The sequence below is a fragment of the Bufo bufo genome, chromosome 7 (assembly GCF_905171765.1).
Source record: "Bufo bufo chromosome 7, aBufBuf1.1, whole genome shotgun sequence".
Lineage (NCBI taxonomy): Eukaryota > Metazoa > Chordata > Amphibia > Anura > Bufonidae > Bufo > Bufo bufo.
The window spans coordinates 107,386,991-107,414,732 of NC_053395.1; the positions used below are offsets into that span (position 1 = coordinate 107,386,991).

Here is a 27,742-nt window from a genome sequence, read left to right on the forward strand (position 1 = left end):
GATACTTTTGTCCCGGTATCGATACAATACCGGGATTTCCATTTTTTCGATACTGGGCTGCGCTGCTGCGCAGTCTAGTATCTCTGAACATGAGAGGGCTGCTCTCAGCGCGCTCATGTTTCCTCAGAAGCACAGGGGAGAAGGAAGCAGTGTCTCCCTCCCCCCCTGTGCTGCTGCTGTCGCTGCCACCAATGAACGGAGAGAGGGGCGGAGGAGGGGTGGGCGCACTGCGCCACCAATGATAGTACTTTTCCTACACGGAGCGGCGCCCAGAGATGTTCCTGCACTTACCATTATTCCTGGGCGCCGCTCCGTTCGCCCGCTGTGCCCCCCATTACTGTCTCCTCTCCTGCTCCATATGCTAATTACTATCGGAGCAATGGGGAGGAGACATTAGCTTCTCTAGTGGGCGTTCCTTCTCCCTGCGCTGCGATTGGACAGCGCTACAGCAAGGGAGAAGGAACGCCCACTAGAGAAGCTGATGTCTCCTCCCCATTGCTCCGATAGTAATTGGCATATGGAGCAGGAGAGGAGACAGTAATGGGGCACAGACGAACAGAGCGGCGCCCAGGAATAATGGTAAGTGCTGGGACATCGCTGGGCACTGCTCTGTGTAGCCCAATACTTAATGTCTGGAGTCCCATATAAAGTAGTCAGTCTTTAACACATAATACAGGAGGCAGGTGCCGGCAGCAGAATCGCATTGCCGGCACCCTGCCCCTGACAGGGAGCTACAATCAGCGGCAGTTAACCCCTCAGGTGCGGCATCATAAAAAGGGGGTGTATACTTAACATGGACAACCAATCCACACAACCCCAAGGGGCTTACCTCCAATCACAATGCCTCTGAGTTTGGCTCTTATGACGATCTGCGCGGGGCGCCGATGCGCCTGAACTTAGTAACCAGTGATAATGGACCCACTGAGGCTGTGCGAGAACTCCGGAGTTTATCTCCTTAGTTTGCCATCTAGTGCGCATACGATGCGCTGTTTTCAGATGCGCCGGGACTTAGCCCGGTTACAATCTTTTAGTCCGTACTGGTACCTCCTGCGCAGCCAGATCAAGAGGAAGAAAACTTACACATCAGGGTTACAGCAAAACCAATGTAGCCACATAGCAATGCCATCCCAACGCAGGAAAATAGGTAAGTATATGGGGAAGTGGTTGGAAATCGCGAAACGATAGCCATATAAGGCCCACAATGGTAATACAAGGGGCAGAGGAAAATACTACTACCCTCTATATAATAAACACCCAATAGAGGTATGCTGTATATCCAGATATTCCAAAGAGCATGATACTGATGGCATTAAATTGTACCCGCCTCCTGTATTAAGGGGTAATTATCATTGGTGGCGCAGTGCGCCCTCCACCACCCACTCAACCCCCCACCCCATTAAAATCATTGGTGGCCCAGTGCGCCCGCCCCTCTCAACCCCCCCAGTATTAAAATCATTGGTGGCAGTGGCCACAGGGTCCCCTCCACTCCTCTTCATTGGTGGCAGCGGCAGCTTCTGATCAGAGCCCCAGCTGTGTAATCCTGGGGCTCCGATCGGTTACCATGGCAGCCAGGACGCTACTGAAGCCCTGGCTGCCATGGTAACATCCCTGATGCTGTGTGCACAGAGCACAGGGCAGCATGACAGTGTGAAGTCCTATTCACCCTAATAGAGCTCTATCAGGGTGAATAGGACAAGGGATGAAAAAAATCCCAGGTTCTGGCCCCTAAGGTGGGAAATACTGTATTTTTTGCTTTATAAGACACACCTGATGATAAGATGCACCTAGGTTTTTAACAGGAAAATAAGAAAAAAAAAATTTGAACCAAAAGGTGTGCTTTTGGTAGGTTTTGAACTAATGGTGGTCTGTGGATGACGCACTGTTATGGAAGATCTGTGGATGACGCACTGTTATGGGGGATCTGTGGATGACGCACTGTTATGGGGGGATCTGTGGATGATGCACTGTTATGGGGGGATCTGTGGATGACGCACTGTTATGGGGGGATCTGTGGATGACGCACTGTTATGGTGGAATCTGTGGATGATGCACTGTTATGGGGGATCTGTGGATGACGCACTGTTATGGGGGGATCTGTGGATGACGCACTGTTTTGGGGGTATCTGTGGATGACGCACTGTTATGGGGGGATCTGTGGATGACACTGATATGGGGGATCTGTGGGTGACACTGATATGAGAGGATCTGTGGATGACACTGATATGGGGGGGGGATCTGTGGATGACACTGATATGGGGGGGGGGGATCTGTGGATGACACTGATATGGGGGGATCTGTGGATGACACTGATGGGGGATCTGTGATGACACTGATGGGGATCTGTGGATGACACTGATGGGGGTCTGTGGATGACACTGATGGGGGATCTGTGGATGACACTGATGGGGGATCTGTGGATGACACTGATGGGGGATCTGTGGATAACACTGATGCGGGATCTGTGGATGACACTGATGGGGGATCTGTGGATGACACTGATGGGGGATCTGTGGACGACACTGATGGGGGATCTGTGGACGACACTGATGGGGGATCTGTGGATGACACTGATGCGGGATCTGTGGATGACACTGATGGGGGATCTGTGGATGACACTGATTTGGGATCTGTGGATGACACTTATGTCATCCACAGATCCTCATAAGTGTCAGATGCATCAGTGTGGAGGGAGGAGGCGGAGACACTCATGGTGGGGCCCGGTGCAGTGACTCCCATCAGGTGCACTGGGTGGGGTTATGAGTTTAAATAGCACTCCACCCCAGTGCTCTGAGCGGATTATATTAATCACTTTGGTCTTGGAAGCTAGAAAGGAAGGTTGTCTGTTCCAGCGCAGAGAGATAAGTGTGGTTTCTTGTTTGATTGTTTGGTGTCATCTCTCCCATCCAGGTTCTGTGCGAGCAGGCTGCTCCTATTTCCCCTCTTCACCATCTCAGGGAATTTAGGGTGTTTCAGTCCAGGCACGGGGACACATCATACCTACCACTAAGGTCTGCATGTGGGCTGAGCATTGCAGGGAGAGAGGTCAGGGATAAGTTAGGAGGTGACCCTTCCCCTGCCTCTCGTCTAGAGCCTGGTTGGTGGTTTAACTGTTAGTCTGAGTGCACGTCCGTCGTGACATTATAATCCGCCCAAAACTTTGACTGTCATTACTTAGCGGTTTTGTAATGGCGTCAATTGAGGCATTAGTTGACCGCATGCAGGGGCTATCCCTAGAGGTTGCGGAGCTGCGTGGTTCGGTCGCACGGTGTCAGAGTGCTCTGGCATCAGGAGGAGGTCAAGTTTGTGTGGAGCCTATAGTGGCTCTTCCTGATCGATTTTCAGGGGGTACGGATGACTTTGTCCATTTTAGAGAGTCCTGCAAATTGTACTTTCGGCTGCGTCCATCTTCATCAGGTGATGAGGGTCAGAGGATAGGAATAATTATTTCTCTGCTTAAAGGGGACGCGCAATCCTGGGCCTTTTCTCTGCCGTCTGGTTCTCGGGCCCTCCGGTCGGTGGAGGAATTTTTTAAGGCTCTGGGATTGATCTACGATGACCCAGATCGTGTCTCGATGGCAGAGTCGAGATTACGTAATTTATTTCAGGGGGGACCTTCTGCAGAGGCTTATTGTGTTGAATTCAGGAGATGGGCTACTGAATCAGAGTGGAATGATCCTGCGTTACGTAGCCAGTTTTGTCAGGGGTTATCCGAAAGACTGAAGGATGCCCTTTCTTTTCATGAATACCCAGACTCTTTGGAGAACGCCATGTCGTTAGCTGTACGGCTAGACAGACGTATCAGAGAGAGGTATAGGGCTTCTCCTGCACGAGGTATCCCTTCTGTGAGTGGTTTCGTCTCTACTGCCTCCCCGGGTGATGTTACAGGTAAAGCGGGGGTAGCGGAGGAACCTATGCAATTGGGTCAGATTTCTTTCCATTCGGATAGTAGAGACTTTAGGAAATTGCACAAACTATGTTACTATTGTGGAAAGAGTGGTCATTTTTTTTTTCCTTGTCCTTATGTTAAACCACAGGTGGTAGAGAAAAAGAAAAAAAAAACTTCCCTGACACTTGGTAGCATGAATGGTGTGGTGGAGCAGGCAGGTATGCAAGCTCCCTGCAGTTCCCGTTTTCTCCTTCCAGCTATGGTGGTGCTGGAGTCTAGAAATGTTTTTTTTAGAGGGGTTCCTTGATTGGGGTGCTGGTGTAAACCTAATTGACTTTCTTTTCCTTCAAGATTTAGGACTAAGTACTTGCACTTTAGAGAACGAGATTTGTGTTTTAGCAATTGATTCTTCCCCTCTTTCTCAAAGAAGCCTTACTCACATTGCTCATGGTATTCACTTAAGGGTGGGTGATTCACATGTGGAAATTATTTCTTGTTTTGTCTTGAAGGATTTGCCAGCTCCTATAGTTTTGGGGTTGCCATGGTTGACTAAACATAACCCAATTATAGACTGGAAAGCGAGACAAATCATCGGTTGGAGTGAGTTTTGTTCGGATAATTGTTTTGGCACTTCTATCTCTGGTGTGTCCACTTCAGCTTTACCTCCGTATCTCTCAGATTTTGCTGATGTCTTTTTGGAGGGTGGGGCTCAGGAATTGCCCCCTCATCGTGATTATGATTTTCCAGTCAATCTCGTCCCAGGGGCTAAGTTGCCAAAGTCTCGGCTTTATAACCTTTCTCAACCCGAAAGAGAGGTCATTCGAAAATATATCGCCGAGAGTTTGGCAAAAGGGAATATTAGACCATCTAAGTCTCCAGTGGCAGTGGGGTTGTTCTTTGTGAAGAAAAAGGATGGATCACTGAGGCCATGTTTGGATTTCCGGGAATTGAACCGTATTACAGTCCGGGATCCATATCCCCTGCCTTTGATCTCTGACCTTTTTGATCAGATTGTTGGAGCCAAGGTGTTCTCCAAGTTGGATTTGAGAGGGGCCTACAATCTGATCAGAATCAAGGAGGGGGATGAGTGGAAAACGGCCTTCAATACGCACGAGGGTCATTTTGAGAACCTGGTTATGCCTTTTGGGTTGACGAACGCGCCAGCAGTATTTCAGCTATTCGTCAATGACATTTTTCATCATTTGGTGGTGAGGTTCGTAGTAGTTTACCTGGATAATATTTTAATTTATTCTCCTGATCTTAAGACCCATCAGGATCATGTGAGACAGGTTTTGACGATCCTTCGGGAGAATAAATTATATGCTAAATTGGAGAAATGTTTGTTTGCGGTGCAAGAGCTTCCGTTCTTGGGATACCTGCTTTCGGATTCTGGTTTTCGTATGGACCCCGAGAAGGTCCGGGGGGTTCTGGAATGGGACCGACCAGAGAATCAGAAAGCCTTGATGCGGTTCTTGGGGTTTACGAATTATTATAGAAAATGTATTTCAAACTATTCTACCATAGTAAAACCTCTCACTGATATGACCAAGAAGGGCGCAGACATCTCTGTCTGGTCGGATGAGGCATTGCAGACCTTTTCGGCTATTAAGGAGCGTTTTGCGTCCGCTCCCATTCTGGTGCAGCCGGATGTGTGTCAGCCATTTGTAGTGGAGGTTGATGCATCAGAGGTGGGGGTTGGAGCGGTACTGTCACAGGGTTCATCCCCGGGCAAGTGGGTCCCGTGTGCCTTTTTCACCAAGAAGCTCTCGTTCACGAGAGGAATTATGATGTTGGAGATAGAGAGTTGTTGGCTATCAAGTTGGCCTTTGAGGAATGGCGCCACTGGTTGGAGGGGGCAGTTCACCCCATTACGGTATATACAGACCATAAGAATTTGGCATACCTGCAATCTGCCAAGCGTCTGAACCCTAGGCAAGCCAGATGGTCACTGTTTTTTACCAGGTTCAATTTTGTGGTTACCTTTCGCCCAGGGGTCAAGAACGTCAAGGCAGATGCCTTGTCCCACAGCTTTCCTGGGGGAGGTGATTCAGAGGATCCTGCGCCAATTTTAGCGGATGGGGTGGTGGTCTCCGCTCTATACCCTGAATTGGAGATGGAGGTGTTGGGATTCCAGGAGGGGGCTCCTGGCTCTTGTCCCCCAGGGAGGTTGTTTGTTCCTGAGGGCCTGCGATACAAGGTGTTCAAGGAACATCACGATACTGTACTTGCTGGACATCCTGGTGGTAAGTCTACCTGTGATCTGGTGTCCCGGAGGTTCTGGTGGCCAGGGTTACGTAAGAGCATTGAGAATTACATGACAGCCTGTGAAACCTGCGCTCGGTCAAAGGTTGCTCATACTCGACCGGCTGGTTCACTTCTTCCATTGTCTATTCCGTCTCGTCCTTGGACGCATTTGTCTATGGACTTTATTACGGATCTGCCGAGTTCCTCCGGCAGAACAGTGATTTTGGTGGTAGTTGACCATTTCAGTAAAATGGCTCACTTTATACAACTAACTAGTCTGCCTAACGCTAAGACTCTTGCGCAAATTTTTGTGGATAATATTGTGAAATTGCATGGTATTCCTTCGGATGTGGTCTCTGATAGGGGCACCCAGTTTGTCTCCAGGTTTTGGAGGGCGTTCTGCTCTCGGCTTGGCATTCAACTTTCCTTCTCTTCGGCTTTTCATCCGCAGTCGAATGGTCAGACGGAGCGTACTAATCAAAACCTGGAGACCTACTTGAGGTGTTTTGTGGCTGAGAATCAGGAGGACTGGTCCTCATTCTTGTCCTTAGCAGAATTTGCGTTGAATAACCGTAGGCAGGAGTCCACGGGTAAGTCGCAATTTTTTGGCGCATACGGTTTCCATCCTCAGTTTGGTACCTTTTCTGGGACTGGTTCCACTGGGATGCCAGAGGAGGAGAGATTCTCTTCTGCCTTATCCTCCATCTGGCGGAGGATTCAAGGGAATTTGGAGAAGATGGGTGAGAGGTATAAACGAATGGCTGAGAAGAGACTTGTGACTGGTCCGAACCTGTGTGTGGGTGATTTGGTATGGTTGTCCACTAAGAATATCAAGTTGAGGGTGCCATCTTGGAAACTGGGTCCAAGATTTATTGGTCCGTATAAAATTTCTGCGGTGATCAATCCTGTAGCGTTTCGGCTGGATCTTCCGCAGACTTGGAGGATCCATGATGTGTTCCACAGGTCGTTACTATAAAAATATGTGAAACCAGTGGAACCATCGCCATTGCCTCCTCCTCCTCTTCTGGTCGAGGTAAACTTGGAGTTCGATGGAGGGAATACGGCCCTTAGGAGAGGACGTGGGTTCTAGATGTCAATGCCAGCCGACTGGTGAGGGCTTTTCATAGGTCCCATCCAGATAAGGTTGGTCCGGAGTGTCCGGAGGTCACCCGTAGAAGGGGGGGTACTGTCATGCCTCGTCCTGACGGTGTGCGGAGGTCGGCCAGAATAGCAGCACGAGTTTAGTGTTTTGTTTTGGAGCCATTCTGGATCCGCCTCCCATCAGGTGCACTGGGTGGGGTTATGAGTTTAAATAGCACTCCACCCCAGTGCTCTGAGCGGATTATATTAATCACTTTGGTCTTAGAAGCTAGAAAGGAAGGTTGTCTGTTCCAGCGCAGAGAGATAAGTGTGGTTTCTTGTTTGATTGTTTGGTGTCATCTCTCCCATCCAGGTTCTGTGCGAGCAGGCTGCTCCTATTTCCCCTCTTCACAATCTCAGGGAATTTAGGGTGTTTCAGTCCAGGCACGGGGACACATCATACCACTAAGGTCTGCATGTGGGCTGAGCATTGCAGGGAGAGAGGTCAGGGATAAGTTAGGAGGTGACCCTTCCCCTGCCTCTCGCCTAGAGCCTGGTTGGTGGTTTAACTGTTATTCTGAGTGCATGTCTGTCGTGACACCTCCTCATGCGCCGCCTGCCTGCTTATCTCATTTTATGAATGAACAGGCAGGCGGCGCATGACAGAGGGAGCTGGGGCAGGCGGCGCATGACAGAGGGAGCTGCAGCAGGTGGCGCATGACAGAGGGAGATGCCGGTCTGCGCCGTCTTAATGCTATACTTACGGTACTACAGTAAGTACCGAACAGAGCGTATACATATAGATATAGATCAGATTGAATGTATTTAACAGTTGCGGGGCCCGGTGTATTAGAGTAGAGTCACTGCACCGGGCCCCGCCATGAGTGTCCCCGCCTCCTCCCTCCACACTGATACTTCGCTGGCCGCGCTGTGCAGCATAGCAGCCAGCAAAGTATCCGCTTTATAAGATGCACGGCCATTTCCCCCCCACTTATGGGGGGAAAAAAGTGCGTCTAATAAAGCGAAAAATACGGTAGTGTTTAAATAAAAAGTGTAAAAGAAAATAAATTTAAAAAAAGCTAAAGAAACCCCACCAAAATTTTAAGTATGAATACCCCCTTTCCCAATTTCACATATAAAATGTATAAACAATAAATAAACATTACATATCGCCACGTCAGAAAAGTCCAAACTATTAAAATATTAAAAAAATCTATGCAGTGAATGCCGGAACAGAAAAAATAAATAAAAACTGTGCGATTCGCCATTTTTTAAAATGCGGAATGCATGTGGCTTTTTTGGTTTATTTTTTTTGCGTGGTATCGAATGGTATCGAGTATCGCAATACTTTTTTATGGTATCGAAACCGAATCTGGTATCGCAACAACTCTAGTACCACTACATTAGCGCTACAGTTTTCCCAGGCTTTATGGTGACGCTCCATGTGTTGATCCATGTGGTGTCAACATTAGCACCCTGGCCCTTCACCTTTTGCCCACAGATCCTACATACAGCCACGCTGACGTCCTCTGGCTAGTTGATAAAAAAATTCCCACGCCAGCAAAAATTGCATTTTATCCCCACCACTGCAAGCTCACTGCCTGCTGCTGCTTCTAGGAACCCATGCACCTGAGTAGCAGATGGTCTACTCCTGGCATGTTTGCTGCCACCCTACTGGCTCACAGCCATGTTTGTACCCTGTTGACTCAGCGGAATGCTATCTCACGGGCAAGCTGCCACCCTCGCCACTGATGATGAAGCCCCATCTACACCCAGCTCCCACGTGCAATCGGCTACATCATCATCCACTACTATCTGCTCATCACTTATGTCATTCGCAACAGCAGCACCCACGCAACTCTCATTGCCGCTACTTGCACGACTACAGGAGGAAGCAGCGGACCTCTCTTATAAATCTGGGCTGGGCAGTAGCTTCTAACTGTCCTCAGCTGAAACTCGGAGCAGAGCTGGCAGCATACATCATTTGCCTGGCAGGAGGAGCAGCAAAGGAAAGAAGCAGGTTCATGACAAGTGAGCTTGTTCCAGGGTCATGCCAACTAAAGTGTGGCGTCAGAGGAACCCACAGACTCCTGGCTCTGGGTGTCTGATGTCAGTTGAGAAAATATTGAAGACCAAGTCAACATTCCAGGACGGCGGATTGGTCGTCAAACACGACTGCTGAAAGACACTGGCAGCTCTGGCATGTTGCTGCGTCTGCTGCTACCACCACCCATGTTGCTGTGTCTTCTGCTACCACCACCCTTTCTTCTGCTGCTACTTCTGCTGGCTTCAGCAACATTTTTGCCACTGCCCGTTCCTTTGGAGTGCCCTGGCACCTCTTTGTTGGACATACTGTATGGTAACAGTAACTGTACATGTAAAATAAGTTATTCAATGTCAATGTGGACACAATAAGTTATTTACCCCCATATGAGAATGGAAGCGTAATAGAATTGCTTATCTTTTAGAAAAGGTGGGAACCCCACTAACAGTTTTATTACACAGGGCATTCACCTCAATATGAGAATCAAGGCTTAATGGAATTGCTTATTTAAAAAATCAGGTGGGCACCCCAATAACAGTTATATTACACAGTTTATTCACCCCAGTATGAGAATGAAAGCGTAATATAATTGCTTATGTATTACACAAGGTGGACACCCCACTAACCATTATATTACACAGGTTATTCATCCAATATGAGAATCAAGGCCTAATGGTATTGTTTACCTATGAAACAAGGTAGACACCCCAATAACAGTTATATTAGACATGATATGAGAATCAACGCCTAATTGAATTGCTTATCTACTAGAAAAGGTGGGAACCCCACTAACAGTTTTATTACACAGGTTATTCACCCCAATATGAGAATCAAGGCCTAATGGAATTTCTTATTTAAAAAATCAGGTGGGCACCTCAAAAACTGTTATATTACACAGTTTATTCACCCCAATATGAGAATGAAAGTGTAATAGAATTGCTTATGTATTACACAAGGTGGACACCCCACTAACAGTTATATTACACAGGTTATTCACCCTAATATGAAAATGAAGGCGTAATAGAATTGCTTATCTATTACACAATGTGGACACCCCAATAACAGTTGTATTACACAGGTTATTCACCCCAATATGAGAATCAAGGCCTAACGGAATTGTTTATTTATGAATAACAGGTATATTACAAAGGTTATTCACTCCAATATGATAATGAAGGCATAATAGAATTGCACAGGGTATTCGCCCCAATTTGAGAATCAAGGCCTAATGAAATTGCTTACCTCATCTATGAAACAAGATGGGGACCCTAATAACAGTTATATTACACAGGTTATTCACTCCAATATGAGAATGAAGACTTAATAGAATTGCTTCTCTATGAAAATAGGTGGATACCCAACTAACAGTTCTATTACACAGGTTATTCACCCCAATATGAGAATCAAGGCCTAATGGAATTGCTTATTTAAAAAATCAAGTGGGCACCCCAATAAAAGTTATATTGCACAGTTTATTCACCCCAATATGTGAATGAAGACTTAATAGAATTACTTTATAATTTATAATTGTATATTGATGAAAAAAGGTAGACACCCCACTAACAGTTATATTGCACAGGTTATTCACTCCAATATGAGAATCAAGGCCTAATGGAATTGTTTACCTATGAAACAAGGTAGACAGCCCAATAACAGTTTTATTAGACATGTTATTCACCCCAATATGAGAATCAAGGCCTAATGGAATAGCTAATCTATGAAAAAAGGTGGGCACCCCACTAAATGTTATATTACGCAGGTTATTTACCCCAATAGGAGAATCTAGGCCTAATGGAATTGTATATTGATGAAAAAAGGTAGACACCCCACTAACAGTTATATTGCACAGGTTATTCACTCTAAGATGAGAATCAAGGCCTAATGGAATTGTATATTGATTAAACAAGGTAGACACCCCAATAACAGTTATATTACATAGGTTCTTCAACCCAATATGAGAATGATGACGTATTAGAATTGCTTATCTAATACACAAGGTGGGCGCCCCACTAACAGTTATATTACACAGGTTATTTACCATAATAGGAGAATCTAGGCCTAATGGATTTGTATATTGATGAAACAAGGTAGACACCCCAATAACAGTTATATTACACAGGTTATTCACCCCAATTTGAAGAATGAAGGCCAAATGGAATTGCTTATCTATTACATAAGGTGGACACCCACTAACAGTTATATTGCACAGGTTATTCACCCAAATATGAGACTCAAGGCCTAATGGAATTATTTATCTATGAAATAAAGTGGGAACCCCACTAGCAGTTATATTACACAGGTTATTTCACCCTTGAAATGAAAATGAAGGCGTAATAGAATTGCTTATCTATTACACAAGGTAAACACCCCAATAACAGTTGTATTACAGTTTATTCACCCCAATATGAAAATGAAGGTGTAATAGAATTGCTTATCTATTACACAAGGTGGACACCCCAATAATAGTTAAATTACACAGGTTATTCACCCCAATATGAGAATCAAGATCTAATGGAATTGTTTATTTATGAAACAAGGTAGACACCCCAATCACAATTATATTACACAGGTTATTCACCCCAATATCAGAATGAAGACATAATAGAATTGCACCCCACTAAGAGTTATATTACACAAGTTATTCACCCCAATATGAGAATCAAGGCCTAACGGAATTGTTTATTTATGAATAACAGGTATATTACACAGGTTATTCACCCCAATATGATAATGAAGGCGTAATAGAATTGTTTATCTATAACACAAGATGAACACCCCACTAACAGTTTTACTACACAGGGTATTCACCCCAATTTGAGAATCAAGGCCTAATGAAATTGCTTACCTCATCTATGAAACAAGATGGGGACCCCAATAACAGTTATATTACACAGGTTATTCACTCCAATATGAGAATGAAGACTTAATAGAATTGCTTCTCTATGAAAATAGGTGGATACCCAACTAACAGTTCTATTACACAGGTTATTCACCCCAATATGAGAATCAAGGCCTAATGGAATTGCTTATTTAAAAAATCAAGTGGGCACCCCAATAAAAGTTATATTGCACAGTTTATTCACCCCAATATGTGAATGAAGACTTAATAGAATTACTTTATAATTTATAAATGTATATTGATGAAAAAAGGTAGACACCCCACTAACAGTTATATTGCACAGGTTATTCACTCCAATATGAGAATCAAGGCCTAATCGAATAGCTAATCTATGAAAAAAGGTGGGCACCCCACTAAATGTTATATTACGCAGCTTATTTACCCCAATAGGAGAATCTAGGCCTAATGGAATTGTATATTGATGAAAAAAGGTAGACACCCCACTAACAGTTATATTGCACAGGTTATTCACTCTAAGATGAGAATCAAGGCCTAATGGAATTGTATATTGATGAAAAAAGGTAGACACCCCACTAACAGTTATATTGCACAGGTTATTCACTCTAAGATGAGAATCAAGGCCTAATGGAATTGTATATTGATGAAACAAGGTAGACACCCCAATAACAGTTATATTACATAGGTTCTTCAACCCAATATGAGAATGACGACGTAATAGAATTGCTTATCTAATACACAAGGTGGGCGCCCCACTAACAGTTATATTACACAGGTTATTTACCATAAAAGGAGAATCTAGGCCTAATGGATTTGTATATTGATGAAACAAGGTAGACACCCCAATAACAGTTATATTACACAGGTTATTCACCCCAATTTGAAGAATGAAGGCCAAATGGAATTGCTTATCTATTACATAAGGTGGACACCCACTAACAGTTATATTGCACAGGATATTCACCCAAATATGAGACAAGGCCTAATGGAATTATTTATCTATGAAATAAAGTGGGAACCCCACTAGCAGTTATATTACACAGGTTATTTCACCCTTGAAATGAAAATGAAGGCGTAATATAATTGCTTATCTATTACACAAGGTAAACACCCCAATAACAGTTGTATTACAGTTTATTCACCCCAATATGAAAATGAAGGTGTAATAGAATTGCTTATCTATTACACAAGGTGGACACCCCAATAATAGTTAAATTACACAGGTTATTCACCCCAATATGAGAATCAAGATCTAATGAAATTGTTTATTTATGAAACAAGGTAGACACCCCAATCACAATTATATTACACAGGTTATTCATCCCAATATCAGAATGAAGACATAATAGAATTGCACCCCACTAAGAGTTATATTACACAAGTTATTCACCCCAATATGAGAATCAAGGTGTAATAGAATGGCTTATCTATTACACAAGGTGGGCACCCCACTAAGAGTTATATTACACAGGTTATTCACCCCAATATGAGAATCAAGGCATAATAGAATTAGGGTTGTTTCGGATATCAAATTTTTTATACCCAATCTATAATTTTGTTCCGGTATCAATATGATACCGGGATTTGCCTTTTATCGATACTAGGCTGAGCTACTGCACAGCCTAGTATCAGAGAACATGGATCGCGCTACTCTCAGTGCGGCCATGTTCCCTCAGCAGCCCAGGGAGAAGGAAGCAGTCTTCCCACCCCCCGTGCTGCTGCAGCCACCAATGGGAACAAAGAGGATTGGAGGGTGCACTGCGCCACCAATGATAACTAACGTTTAATAAATTACAAATACAGGCGGCAGAAACACATTGCCGGCACCCGACATCTGACAGGGTGCTGCATCCGCGGCATTTAACCGCTGAGGTGCCGCACCTGAGGGGTTAACTGCCGCTGATCGCAGATCTCTGTCATAGAGGTCGGGTGCCGGCAATGTGTTTCTGCCGCCGGCTGTATTTGTATTAAACGTTAATTATCATTGGTGGCGCAGTGCGCCCCCCCAGTATTAAAAACATTGGTGTCGCAGTGCGCCCTCCCCTGCCCCCCTGTATTAAGTTATTGGTGGTACAGTGCGCCCCCCAGTATTAAAATCATTGGTAGCAGTGGCCACAGAGTCCCCTCACCTCCTCTCATTAGTGGCAGCTTCTGATCGGAGCCCCAGCAGTGTAATCCTGGGGCTCCGATTGGTCACCATGGCAGCCAGGATGCTACTGAAGCCCTGGCTGCAATAGTCAGCTCCCTGCTGCTGTGTGCACAGAGCACAGAGCAGCAGGGAGAGTGTGAGGTCCTATTCACCATAATAGAGCTCTATTAGGGTGAATAGGACAAGGGATTAAAAGATCCCGGGTTCTAGCCCCTAAGGGGGTAAATAGTTATTACGGTAAATAAAAAGTAAAAAAAAAAATATAAGTTTTAAAAGAAACACACCAAAATATTAAGTATAAATCACCCCCTTTCCCAATTTTACATATAAAATCTATAAACAATAAATAAATATATTACATATCGCCACGTCCGAAAAGTCCAAACTATTACTGCGCGATTCGCCATTTTTTTTGTCACCTTGGCCCCCAAAAATAGGATAGGACTGTTTGATTATGGGCAGGACATTCCATAAAATGCGAAATGCACGCGGCTTTTTTTGGCGTTTTTATGTTTTTTTTGCATGGTATCGAGTATCGCAATACTTTTTTATGGTATCGAAACCGAATAAAAATTTTGGTATCGAAACAACCCTAAATAGAATTACTAGGTTGACACCACAAAAAACTGTTATATTACACAGGACCCAGATATGAGAATGAAAGTGTAATATAATTGCTTATCTATTACACAAGGTGGACACCCAAATAATAGTTAATTTATACAGGTTATTCACCCCAATATGAGAATCAAGACCTAACGGAATGGTTTAATTTATGAAACAAGGTAGACACCCCAATACCAGTTCTATTAGACAGGTTATTCACCCCAATAAGAGAATGAAAGCCTAATTGAAATATCTATGAAACAAGGTGGGCACCCCACTAACAATTATATTAAACAAGTTGTTAACTCCAATATGAGAATCAAGGCCTAATGGAATTGTTTATCTATGAATCAAGGTGGGCACCGCAGTAACAGTTACATTACACAGGTTGTCCACCCCAATATGAGACTTAAGGTGTAATAGAATTGCTTTTTTATTACACAAGGTGGACACCCCAATAACCGTTATATATTACGCGGGTTGTTCACACCAATATGATAATCAAGGCCTAATAGAATTATTTATCTATGAAACAAAGTAGACACCCCAAAAACTGTTATATTACACAGGTTATTCACCCTAATATGAGAATGAAAGCCTAATTGAATTATCTATGAAACAAGGTGGGCACCCCACTTATAATTATATTACACAGGTTGTTCACCCCGATATGAGAATGAAGGCGTAATAGAATTGCTTATCTATTGCACAAGGTGGACACCCAAATAACAGTTATATTACACAGGTTATTCACCCCGATATGAGAATCAAGGCATAATAGAATTCCTTATCTTTTACACAAGGGGCACACCCCAATAGCATTTATATTACACCAGGGCTTGACAAATTTCCTTGGAATCTAGGAGCCAGCTAAAAAAGTTAGGAGCCGTTTTTTTGTTTTTTTACCTTATAAAGCCTTATTTTCAGCGACAAAAATAACACCTCTTAAATTAACATATAAAGAAGTCTAGAACCAAACAACATGGGCATTAACAACATATACAGCGGCAGTGTACAGAACCACACACACATATACAGTGGCAGTGTACAGAACCGCACACACACATATACAGCGACAGTGTACAGAACCGCACACACATATACAGTGGCAGTGTACAGAACCGCACACACACATATACAGCGACAGTGTACAGAATCGCACACACATATACAGTGGCAGTGTACAGAACCGCACACACATATACAGTGGCAGTATACAGAGTAGAGTTGTTGCAATACAAAATTTTTGATTCGATTTCGATACTATAAAAAATTCTTGCGATATTCGATACCACGCAAAAAAATTTACAAAAAAAGCATTTTCAAAAAATGGCGAATTGCGCAGTTTTATTTTTTTTTTTCTGTTCCGGTGTTAAACGCATAGATTTTTTTTATATTTTAATAGTTTGGACTTTTCTGACGTGGCAATATGTGATATGTTTATTTATTTATTGTTTATATATTTTATATGTGAAATTGGGAAAGGGGGTGATTTATACTTAATATTTTGGTGGGTTTTTTAACTTACTTTATTTATTTATTTACACTTTTTATTTAATAACTATTTTCCCCTTAGGGGCTAGAACCTGGGATCTTTTCATCCCTTGTCCTATTCACCCTGATAGAGCTCTATTAGGGTGAATTGGACCTCACACTCTCCCTGCTGCCCTGTGCTTTGTGCACACAGCAGCAGGGAGCTTCAGTAGCGTCCTGGCTGCCATGGTAACTGATCGGAGCCCCAGGATTACACTGCTGGGGCTCCGATCAGAAGCTGCCACTGCACCACCAATGAAGAGGGGTGGAGGGGACCCTGTGGCCATCGCCACCAATGAGAAGGGGAGGGGACCCTGTGGCCACTGCCACCAATGATTTTGATACTGGGGGGTTGAGAGGGGAGGGCGCACTGTGCCACCAATGATTTTAATGGGGTGGGGGGGGGCGCACTGCTCCACCAATGATAATTAACCCTTAATACAGGAGGTGAGTACTGGCAGCAGATCAGCAGCAGTTAACCCCTCAGACACCTGCCTCCTGTATTATGTTTTATATGGGTGCGGACTTTAAGTATCAGGCTACACAGAGCGGCGCCAAGAGATGTCCCAGCACTTACTATTATTCCTGGGCGCCGCTCCATTTGCCCACTGTGCCCCATTACTGTCTCCTGCTCCATATGCTAATTACTATCGGAGCAATGGGGAGGAGAAATCAGCTTCTCTCCTGGGCGTTCCTTCTCGCTGCGCTGCGATTGGACAGCACTACAGTCAGGGAAAAGGAACGCCCACATGATGCGGACCCACTGCGTCCTACCTACCTCCTCCGCTCCCCCGATGCCACCCTGTCCACCCCGCTCTCCGCCCCCGGGTAACTCCTTCTGGGTGCAGCCATGTGAGGGAAAATACCCAGGCGCCAGGACAAAATTCCTGATCGCCGTGGCGACCTGGCGCCTGGGCTTTGTCGAGCCCTGTATTACACGGTTGATTCACCCTAATATGAGAATCAATGCCTAATGGAATTGCTTATCTATGAAACTCGGTGGGCACCCCAGTAATAGTTATATTACAAAGGTTATTTATCCCAATATGAGAATCAAGGCCTAATGGAATTGCTTATTTATTACACAATGTGGACACACCCCAATAACAGTTCTATTAGACAGATTATTTACCTCAATATGAGAATCAAGGACTAATGGAATTGGTTATCTATTAAATAAAGTGAGCACCCCACTAACAGTTATATTGCACTGGATATTCACCCCAAATATGAAAAACAAGGCCAAATGGAATTGTTTATCTTTGAAACAAGGTAGACATCCCAATAACAGTTATATAACACAGGTTATTTACCCCAATTTGATAATCAATACATAATACAATGGCTTATCTATTAAACTTGGTGGGCACCCCAATAACAGTTATATTACACAGCTTATTCAACCCAATTTGGGAGCCAAGGTGTAATAGAATTGCTTATCTAGTAAACAAGATGGACACTGTTCAATTAGATATCTCTGTGCCCTACACAGGGGATTGATGCAAACTGCAGTGTATCTTATGGATCCCTTCAGCTTACAGAGCATGCACTGTGCTGTGGTCACCCTATGCTCTCCGTACAGTGTCTGAAAACTCTCTCTATGATCTCCCTACACTGTCCTTTCCCCAGATTATACTATTAAAAGCTTTGCAAAACACTTTCCCCGGCACTTATCTCTTCTCTCCCTAAGTTCACTGTAAAATGGCAGAGACGGGCAGGATGAGGCTTTTTATAGGGCTGTGACATCACAGGGGCTGGCTATATGCTGATTTGCTGGCTGCATGGCATTATGGGTGATCCCTTGTTCATGGGCTTCTTGACACATGCAGCAGCCATTTAAAAAAAAATCTGATTAATTTACTATGAAGCATGAGGAAATTCAGATTACTGAAATTCGGATCGTATTCCACTTAATTAACTTCGATTCACTCAACACTAGCAAGGGGATACTGAATATTAGCCCTGGGTAAAGGAAAGCCTAGCACAGCACTTTGCAGAACTGTAGGAAAATGAAATGCAAGTTCTGTATACATACTCTAAAAGTAGCATCTGAATTTAAAGCTTATGCTTTCATAAAATGTAGTTTACAAATATCATGATACGTACCTTTGTAAAGACAAACACACTTTTAATTGAAAGCAAAAACATACATATTCATACATATTGACGTTTTTTTTCTTTTCTTTTAAATCTCAGGGCATGTAGAAGTTGTGCGTTTTCTTCTAGAGGCATGCAAAGTTAACCCTTTCCCAAAAGACAGGTGAGTTTTCATTAACTATTGCCAAGAAAGAATTTTTAATAATTTTGTACCATTTTTCCTGTGTTATTGAAGTCAATTTTGGAATGCTATACACTTCAGATTTTCCACACATTGCTGGGACCGTTCTGGTTAGCATAGCTTATTCAAAGATAAGGCTAGGGCTACAAGGCGACATGTATCGCACCAATATCGCGCAACATTTATTGTAATAATAGTCTATGGTGTCGTACTGCGACTGCAACATGACAGTCACAAAAAATCAGTGCAAGTTGGATTTTTGCGTGACTGTCGCAGTGCGACAACCATAGGCTATCATTACAATAAATGTCGCACGACACATGACACAATGTAGTTGTACCCCTTTTATTATGCGACTTAGTATTGTGCGACAAATGTAACCATGTAGCCCTAGCCTAAGGCCACATGTATTGGTTACTTTTTGGCTAAAGCACAGTTTTTTGCAAGTAAGCAGCCTAAAAAAATACCCTGCATAAGCATGCAGTTGAAAAATGCACTGATTTGCTTTAAAATCACATTGGTTTTTGACCACTCTTCAGATGCTCCATGTGGCCCTATCCTAAATGTTGTTCCTTATTCTGTTGTCTTGTTGTATTTGGATACTTGGATCTTGCATACTTAGGTATTAACTTTGCAGTTGGCTTAAAGGGGTTGTGCAGAGGTTTATATTCATTTGTTGAACAAGAAAGTGGTGCTTGTGCTAATGGAATCAGCTCTTTTAATTACCCTGTTACTAAGACTATCTAAAAATCCCTTTATACTGCTCAGTGGAGCAGATGGTTGTCAGGAAAGAATCGTTCCTTCCCAACAATCACCTGCTCATCAGTTAAGGATTTCCTCCACAGCATGGGGAGAAGCAATCGCTAATGCCATTGCTTGTCCTCATACAGAATCAGTGTTTGCCGGCAGCAAAGTGATGTTTAGACAGCACAATCTGTTGCCAGCAAACATTTATTTGGGTGTTTGTATAGACAACCTTATTACCCGATAAACAAGCGTTACGCTCGTTCATTGGGTAATCGGCAGCACCTTTACATTGGGCAGTCTAAAGATGCCTTAAATGTTAAAGCTGCCATACATATTTAGTATCTCTAAGCATAACAATTGTTCAGCCAACTCCCGACTTCCCCATAGACAAACACATTTGATTTGGCTGAACGTGTATGTGTACTCATTGGGGAGAGGGGAGAAATCCACTGCCAGACACCCCTGGCAGCAGCTTATCCTCTAGGAGAACAAAAAGATTGAGAGAAAATATTTACTTTGTCCAATCCTTCTTTCCCCTGTCATCATCTTTCTGAGGAAAGTCAGGAGGTAGGAGCTCCCACACACATTGGACTGTTGGCTGTTGTCCTACTAATATGTAGGATACTGGAGGTTTTTTCATTTTTTGCATTTTCATTTTTCTTTCCCATCTTCCTGGAACCATAACCTTTATTTTTCTGTTCACGTATCCATATGAGGGCTTATTTTTTGTGGACAAGTTGTACTTTCTAATGCCACCATTTAATATGACATACAATGTAGTGGGAAGTGGTAAAAAAAATTCAAAATTTGGTGTAATTGAAAAAAAAAGAACGCAATTCCTCCACTGTTTTACGGGTTTCGTCCCTACGGTGTTCAGTTTGCGGCAAAACCGACCTGTGCCCTTCATTCTCTGGGTCAGTATGATTACAACAATACCACATACAGTACAGACCAAAAGTTTGGACACACCTTCTCATTCAAAGAGTTTTCTTTATTTTCATGACTATGAAGGCATCAAAACTATGAATTAACACATGTGGAATTATATACATAACAAACAAGTGTGAAACAACTGAAAATATGTCATATTCTAGGTTCTTCAAAGTAGCCACCTTTTGCTTTGATTACTGCTTTGCACACTCTTGGCATTCTCTTGATGAGCTTCAAGAGGTAGTCCCCTGAAATGGTCTTCCAACAGTATTGAAGGAGTTCCCAGAGATGCTTAGCACTTGTTGGCCCTTTTGCCTTCACTCTGCGGTCCAGCTTACCCCAAACCATCTCGATTGGGTTCAGGTCCGGGGACTGTTGAGGCCAGGTCATCTGGCGCAGCACCCCATCACTCTCCTTCATGGTCAAATAGCCCTTACTTTCAAAGTTTTCCCAATTTTTCGGCTGACTGACTGACCTTCATTTCTTAAAGTAATGATGGCCACTCATTTTTCTTTACTTAGCTGCTTTTTTCTTGCCATAATACAAATTCTAACAGTCTATTCAGTAGGACTATCAGCTGTGTATCCACCTGACTTCTCCTCAACGCCACTGATGGTCCCAACCCCATTTATAAGGCAAGAAATACCACTTATTAAACCTGACAGGGCACACCTGTGAAGTGAAAACCATTTCAGGGGTCTACCTCTTGAAGCTCATCAAGAGAATGCCAAGAGTGTGCAAAGCAGTAATCAAAGCAAAAGGTGGCTACTTTGAAGAACCTAGAATATGACATATTTTCAGTTGTTTCACACTTGTTTGTTATGTATATAATTCCACATGTGTTAATTCATAGTTTTGATGCCTTCAGTGTGAATCTACAATTTTCATAGTCATGAAAATAAAGAAAACTCTTAGAATGAGAAGGTGTGTCCAAACTTTTGGTCTGTACTGTATGTATAGGTTTTTATGTCTAAATAGTGTAAAAATAAATTAAACTTTAAAAAAAGTAAGTTTTTACATCACCATATACTGACCCCCATAACGTTTTTATAGTTATGTGTCTACTGAGCTGTGTTTTTTGCAGGATGATCTGTACTTTTTATTGATACAGTTTTGGAGCATGTGTGATTTTTTGATCACATTTTATTACATTTTTTTGTGTAAGAGAAGCAAAGCAAAAAATGGCAAATCGGCCATTTTGATACATTTTTCCGTTATGCCATTTGCCATATTAGAAAAATATATTAATTTGTAGAGGGCGTTTTCGGATGTGGTGATGCCCATGATGTTTATATTTTTTGTTATTTATGTATTTCTTTTTTTGTTTTATGGAAAGAGGGGGATTTAAGTCTGTATATATTTAAAAAAAATTATATAGTTTTTTTCCATAAATTTTTTTTTTTTAACTTTTTTACTTTTTTTGAACTTTTTTAATGTTTTTGTATCCAGTGTTTGATGCTACAAGACTCACTCATTTATTTTTTCTTCAATATTACCACATTCTATAGAGAAGCATGGTAATAGCTGAATTTCTCACCTCTTATGTTGGCCTGCCACGTGCTGGCCAACATAAGAATTGCAGCTCCAATACCCTGGGTCTCTTCAGAGAGACCTAGCAATATTGAAGTCAATTACCAGCATCCCCATTAGCCTCAGGGAATGCCGGTAAGGACCCAGAAGCGCACACTGAGCTTTTAGGTGCCGTGATTACACTTGATCATGGCATCTTAAGGCTTTAATGACTGCGATCGGCATTATTGCCAGTTGCGGTCATTAGCTGCAGGTCTCTGCTGTTAGAACAAGCAGAGACCTGCCGGCCATGGCTCTTACTGTATTTGAGAGTGGGCGCCATGTTTACCCATAGGAGAAACTTTCATTGTAAATGTGAGACCAGTAAACAAGCCAACAGGAACCCTTTCAGCAGAACAGCAGGGACACAATGGAACATAGCAAATAACATAGAAATAATAAATATAGGCTTCATTGACAGCACTATCCTTGTCTGATATTACAAGTTAGCACTTTCCTTAACATTTTACGATAACAACCTAAAATGGAACAAGAAGAACGCAAAAGGCCCACTTTTTCATGGCACCTGATATCATTCCCAGCTAAGATATATTATAACCTCCAAAGCTTGGGGGCAGGGGGATGTATATTAAAACTGAAATTTTAATGGAAAACTCTTAAAAGAATATTGAACAAAAAAACACACCACACTACAAAACATACAAAAATGAGGGTTGCTAAAAAATTATGCTGGTAATTAGTAGTAGCCAAACGGTAAGGCATGCATTGATGTATGTGAGACTAATTACAAGTAAATAAGTAAGCCAAACGGTTTTACTAGATCCTGTAGTAAGCAATGGTGTAGGTCCGGTACTGGGCAGGGGGCCAACGGGTTCCGGATATAGATGATCCAAAAACAAGATATGGGTTCCAGGTGTACGTGCAGTGGTGGCATTGCTTGGTCGGGAGGTAACTATCCCTGATTAAACCCTAAAGGAAAGAGGAAAGCACTATTGCACCTTACCTATCTACACAGAGCACCCGCCCTGAAAGGGGCGACCCCTGTCCGGAACCTGCCCCTATACACAGCCAAATCCCTAACATAGTCCCTAAGACATGCTCCCGACGTGATAACAGGACGCCTCCTGGTATCCTGGATACACAGCACCACCTGTGCACCCTGCCCTGCCCTTCTACTGGCTGTCCCTCCCCACATGACCGTATGACATGATGCACAACTCACTGTCTATTGCACATTTGTACACCACAGGTGGGTAATTGGTGCAACTTTTCCCAATTGATTATTTGAATTTGGTTTTGTATCAATGTAGTTTGGTTTACAGCCAATAGTCTCTGAATTATATCCCCTGAAGAGTCTGGTGACAGAGAGTCGACAGAAACGTGTCAAGTCGAGAGCGTGTCTCGGGGACTACGTTAAGGATTTGGCCGTGTATTGGGGCAGGTTCTGGATGGGGTTGCCCCTTTTGGGGTGGGTGCTCTGTGTAGATAGGTAGGGTGTAATAGTGCGTTCACTTTTTCTTTCGAGTTTAATCAGGGATAGTTACATCGTGACCAAGGAACGGCACCACTGCATGTACACCTGGACCCCATATCTTCCTCTTGGATCATCTATCTGCAACCGGAACCAGTTGGCCCCCTGACCAATACCGAACCTCCACCATTGCTTACTACAGGATCCGATAAGACCGTTCAGTTTACTTATTTACATGTAATTAGTTTTACATACATCAATACATGCATTACCGTTCGGCTACTGCATAATTACCAGCATTGAGGTGCATATTGTTTTAGCAACCCTCATCTTTTGTATGTTTCGTAGTGTGGTGTGTTTTTTTTGTTCAATATTCTTTTAAGAGTTTTCCATCAAAAGTTAAGTTTTAATATACATTCCCCCCTCCCCCCTGTAACGGATCTCCTGGCACCCCGACTGGGTACCTCCGTTGATGGATGCTCCTAGTGCTTCCTGAGGACTCCAAGCATTCCACTTGACACCGTAAGCACTGACGACCCCACGAACTGCCACAGCTTGGTTGGGATCTAGCCGTCTTCCACTCACCCTGGGCCCAAGACCAGGATACAGCTTCCAGTGGGTAGCACCGTGTTGTAATCCCAAGGGAGTATAATACCGATAGCAATCCCCAGAGTAAATATAGCTGTTTCCACCACACATGAGATAAGACTCTATGTTGAGGGTAAAACAGGAACTGCCTTTATTGAAGGCTGTAGTTGTGGATCTGGGCCAGCTGCCCAGCATCCCTGAAGGGCTGGTAGAGAGACCTCAGTCCCATCTCCACCCGCCAACTGGGTCTCCTCCCAGGAACAGTCTTTTGAGGTCCCTTACCTCTGCAGCTGCAAGTGAAGCAGGGTATACATCAGTCGGGTCTTCCCAGCTGTAGGGTTGTAGGTTTGAGACTGCCACCCAGCTCTCCTGCAGTGTATATTGGGGCTGAATTGATCTGAGAAGGTATTGGTAATCCTGCTCCAGCTCCCACTCCCTTGCCACTAGATATGCCAGATCTTGTCTCGCCTCTCTCGCTGTAGCCCAATCATGCATAGCCTCCCTGTAGTCATACATATCCCAGAACCGGGACTCTCCAGCATCTCCGAACTCTGGTTCTGCGAAGGCCTCAAACAACAGGCCAGGGCCATCATAATCCTCACCCTCGGGCCTGTTGTGCTAAGCCATCCAGGGGGAGTGCCGAATCGAGTACCACCAGAGTGCCTCGTAGGCATCGTCTAACCAAAGCTCCTTCCATACCAGGCTCTCGAGTTCTGTCACCCACTCATCCAGGGGCTGCTCTCCCAGGAGGGGCATTCGCAGGACCACTCGCATCTGCAACTGCTGCTGATGCTGTACGTCCTCCAGGGCCTCGCGCCAGACTCCTTTCCAGACTGCATCTCTCCAGTCCGGGTCATCCTCCTCCTCGTAGTGGAACGCTGTTCGGGAACTAGCTGATTCCATACTGCTGTAGCCAGGGGAGTTGTACGGGTACTAGCGTTGCCCTCAACTTTGTAAATCCACGAACGGTGTCTCCAAGCTGATTCTCCTTGCACTAGGACGCCATCCCGCTGCTGCCACCAATGTAACGGATCTCCTGGCACCCCAACTGGGTACCTCCGTTGATGGATGCTCCTAGTGCTTCCCGAGGACTCCAAGCACTCCACTTGACACCGTAAGCACTGCCGAGCCCACCAACCGCCGCAGCTTGGTTGGGATCTCGCCGTATTCAACTCACCCTGGGCCCAAGACCAGGATCCAGCTTCCAGTGGGTAGAACCGTGTTGTAATTCCAGGGGAGTATGATCACGATAGAAATCCCCAGAGTAAATATAGCTGTTTCAACCACACATGAGATGAGACTCTATGTTGAGCGTAAAACAGGAACTGCCTTTATTGAAGACCAACTCAGTATATATACAGTTCAAGAAGTCTAACAACATAAATCAATCAACAATAAACAGCATGCAAACAGACACCCCCCCCCCCTTTCCCCCAGTATCTTAATGAATGAAAAGGGAGAGAGGAGACACATGTGATGGGATTATCTCCTGAGTGTGCCATAGGGTGATCTAGTCATCTACACCAGAGTCGGCTACTCCTAGAGTCAGCTATCTTAAACATAGAAACATAGAATGTGTTGGCAGATAAGAACCATTTGGCCCATCTAGTCTGCCCAATATACTGAATACTATGAATAGCTCCTGGCCCTATCTTATATGAAGGATAGCCTTATGCCTATCCCATGCATGCTTAAACTCCTTCACTGTATTTGCAGCTACCACTTCTGCAGGAAGGCTATTCCATGCATCCACTACTCTCAGTAAAGTAATTCATCCTGATATAACTTTTAAACCTTTGCCCCTCTAATTTAAAACATGTCCTCTTGTAGCAGTTTTTCTTCTTTTAAATATTCTCTCCTCTTTTACCTTGTTGATTCCCTTTATGTATTTAAAAGTTTCTATCATATCCCCTCTGTCTCGTCTTTCTTCCAAGCTATACATGTTAAGGTCCTTTAACCACCTCCGGACCGCCTAACGCAGGATCGCGTTCCGGAGGTGGCAGCCCTGCGCAGAGTCACGCATATATGCGTCATCTCGCGATGGGCGAGATTTCCTGTGAACGCGCGCACACAGGCGCGCGCGCTCACAGGAACGGAAGGTAAGAGAGTTGATCTCCAGCCTGCCAGCGGCGATCGTTCGCTGGCAGGCTGGAGATGTGTTTTTTTTAACCCCTAACAGGTATATTAGACGCTGTTTTGATAACAGCGTCTAATATACCTGCTACCTGGTCCTCTGGTGGTCCCATTTGTTTGGATCGACCACCAGAGGACACAGGTAGCTCAGTAAAGTCCCACCAAGCACCACTACACTACACTACACCCCCCCCCGTCACTTATTAACCCCTTATTAGCCCCTGATCACCCCTGATCACCCCATATAGACTCCCTGATCACCCCCCTGTCATTGATCACCCCCCTGTCATTGATTACCCCCCTGTAAAGCTCCATTCAGATGTCCGCATGATTTTTACGGATCCACTGATAGATGGATCAGATCCGCAAAACGCATCCGGACGTCTGAATGAAGCCTTACAGGGGCGTGATCAATGACTGTGGTTATCACCCCATATAGACTCCCTGATCACCCCCCCTGTCATTGATTACACCCCTGTCATTGATCAACCCCCTGTAAAGCTCCATTCAGACGTCCGCATGATTTTTACGGATGCACTGATAGATGGATCCGATCCTCAAAACGCATCCGGACGTCTGAATGAAGCCTTACAGGGGCATGATCAATGACTGTGGTGATCACCCCATATAGACTCCCTGATCACCCCCCTGTAAAGCTCCATTCAGATGTCCGCATGATTTTTACGGATGCACTGATAGATGGATCCGATCCGCAAAACGCATCCGGACGTCTGAATGAAGCCTTACAGGGGCATGATCAATGACTGTGGTGATCACCCCATATAGACTCCCTGATCACCCCCCTGTAAAGCTCCATTCAGATGTCCGCATGATTTTTACGGATGCACTGATAGATGGATCCGATCCTCAAAACGCATCCGGACGTCTGAATGAAGCCTTACAGGGGCATGATCAATGACTGTGGTGATCACCCCATATAGACTCCCTGATCACCCCCCTGTAAAGCTCCATTCAGATGTCCGCATGATTTTTACGGATGCACTGATAGATGGATCCGATCCGCAAAACGCATCCGGACGTCTGAATGAAGCCTTACAGGGGCATGATCAATGACTGTGGTGATCACCCCATATAGACTCCCTGATCACCCCCCTGTCATTGATCACCCCCCTGTAAAGCTCCATTCAGATGTCCGCATGATTTTTACGGATGCACTGATAGATGGATCCGATCCGCAAAACGCATCCGGACGTCTGAATGAAGCCTTACAGGGGCATGATCAATGACTGTGGTGATCACCCCATATAGACTCCCTGATCACCCCCCTGTCATTGATCACCCCCCTGTAAAGGTCCATTCAGATGTCCGCATGATTTTTACGGATGCACTGATAGATGGATCCGATCCGCAAAACGCATCCGGACGTCTGAATGAAGCCTTACAGGGGCATGATCAATGACTGTGGTGATCACCCCATATAGACTCCCTGATCACCCCCCTGTCATTGATTACCCCCCTGTAAAGCTCCATTCAGATGTCCGCATGATTTTTACGGATGCACTGATAGATGGATCGGATCCGCAAAACGCATCCGGACGTCTGAATGAAGCCTTACAGGGGCGTGATCAATGACTGTGGTGATCACCCCATATAGACTCCCTGATCACCCCCCTGTCATTGATCAACCCCCCTGTCATTGATCAAC

The 27,742-nt window shown here is 44.3% G+C and overlaps 1 protein-coding gene across 1 annotated transcript in view; it reads left to right on the forward strand.

Moving 5' to 3' along the window:
- Positions 1 to 27,742, forward strand: part of LOC121008604 (glutaminase kidney isoform, mitochondrial-like) — a 1,417,393-nt gene that overhangs the window by 1,275,259 nt on the left and 114,392 nt on the right. Inside the window, exon 17 of the mRNA XM_040441254.1 lies at positions 18,596 to 18,659. Within this exon, the coding sequence (XP_040297188.1) occupies positions 18,596 to 18,659 (64 nt within the window). The remainder of the gene's footprint in view (positions 1 to 18,595; positions 18,660 to 27,742) is intronic.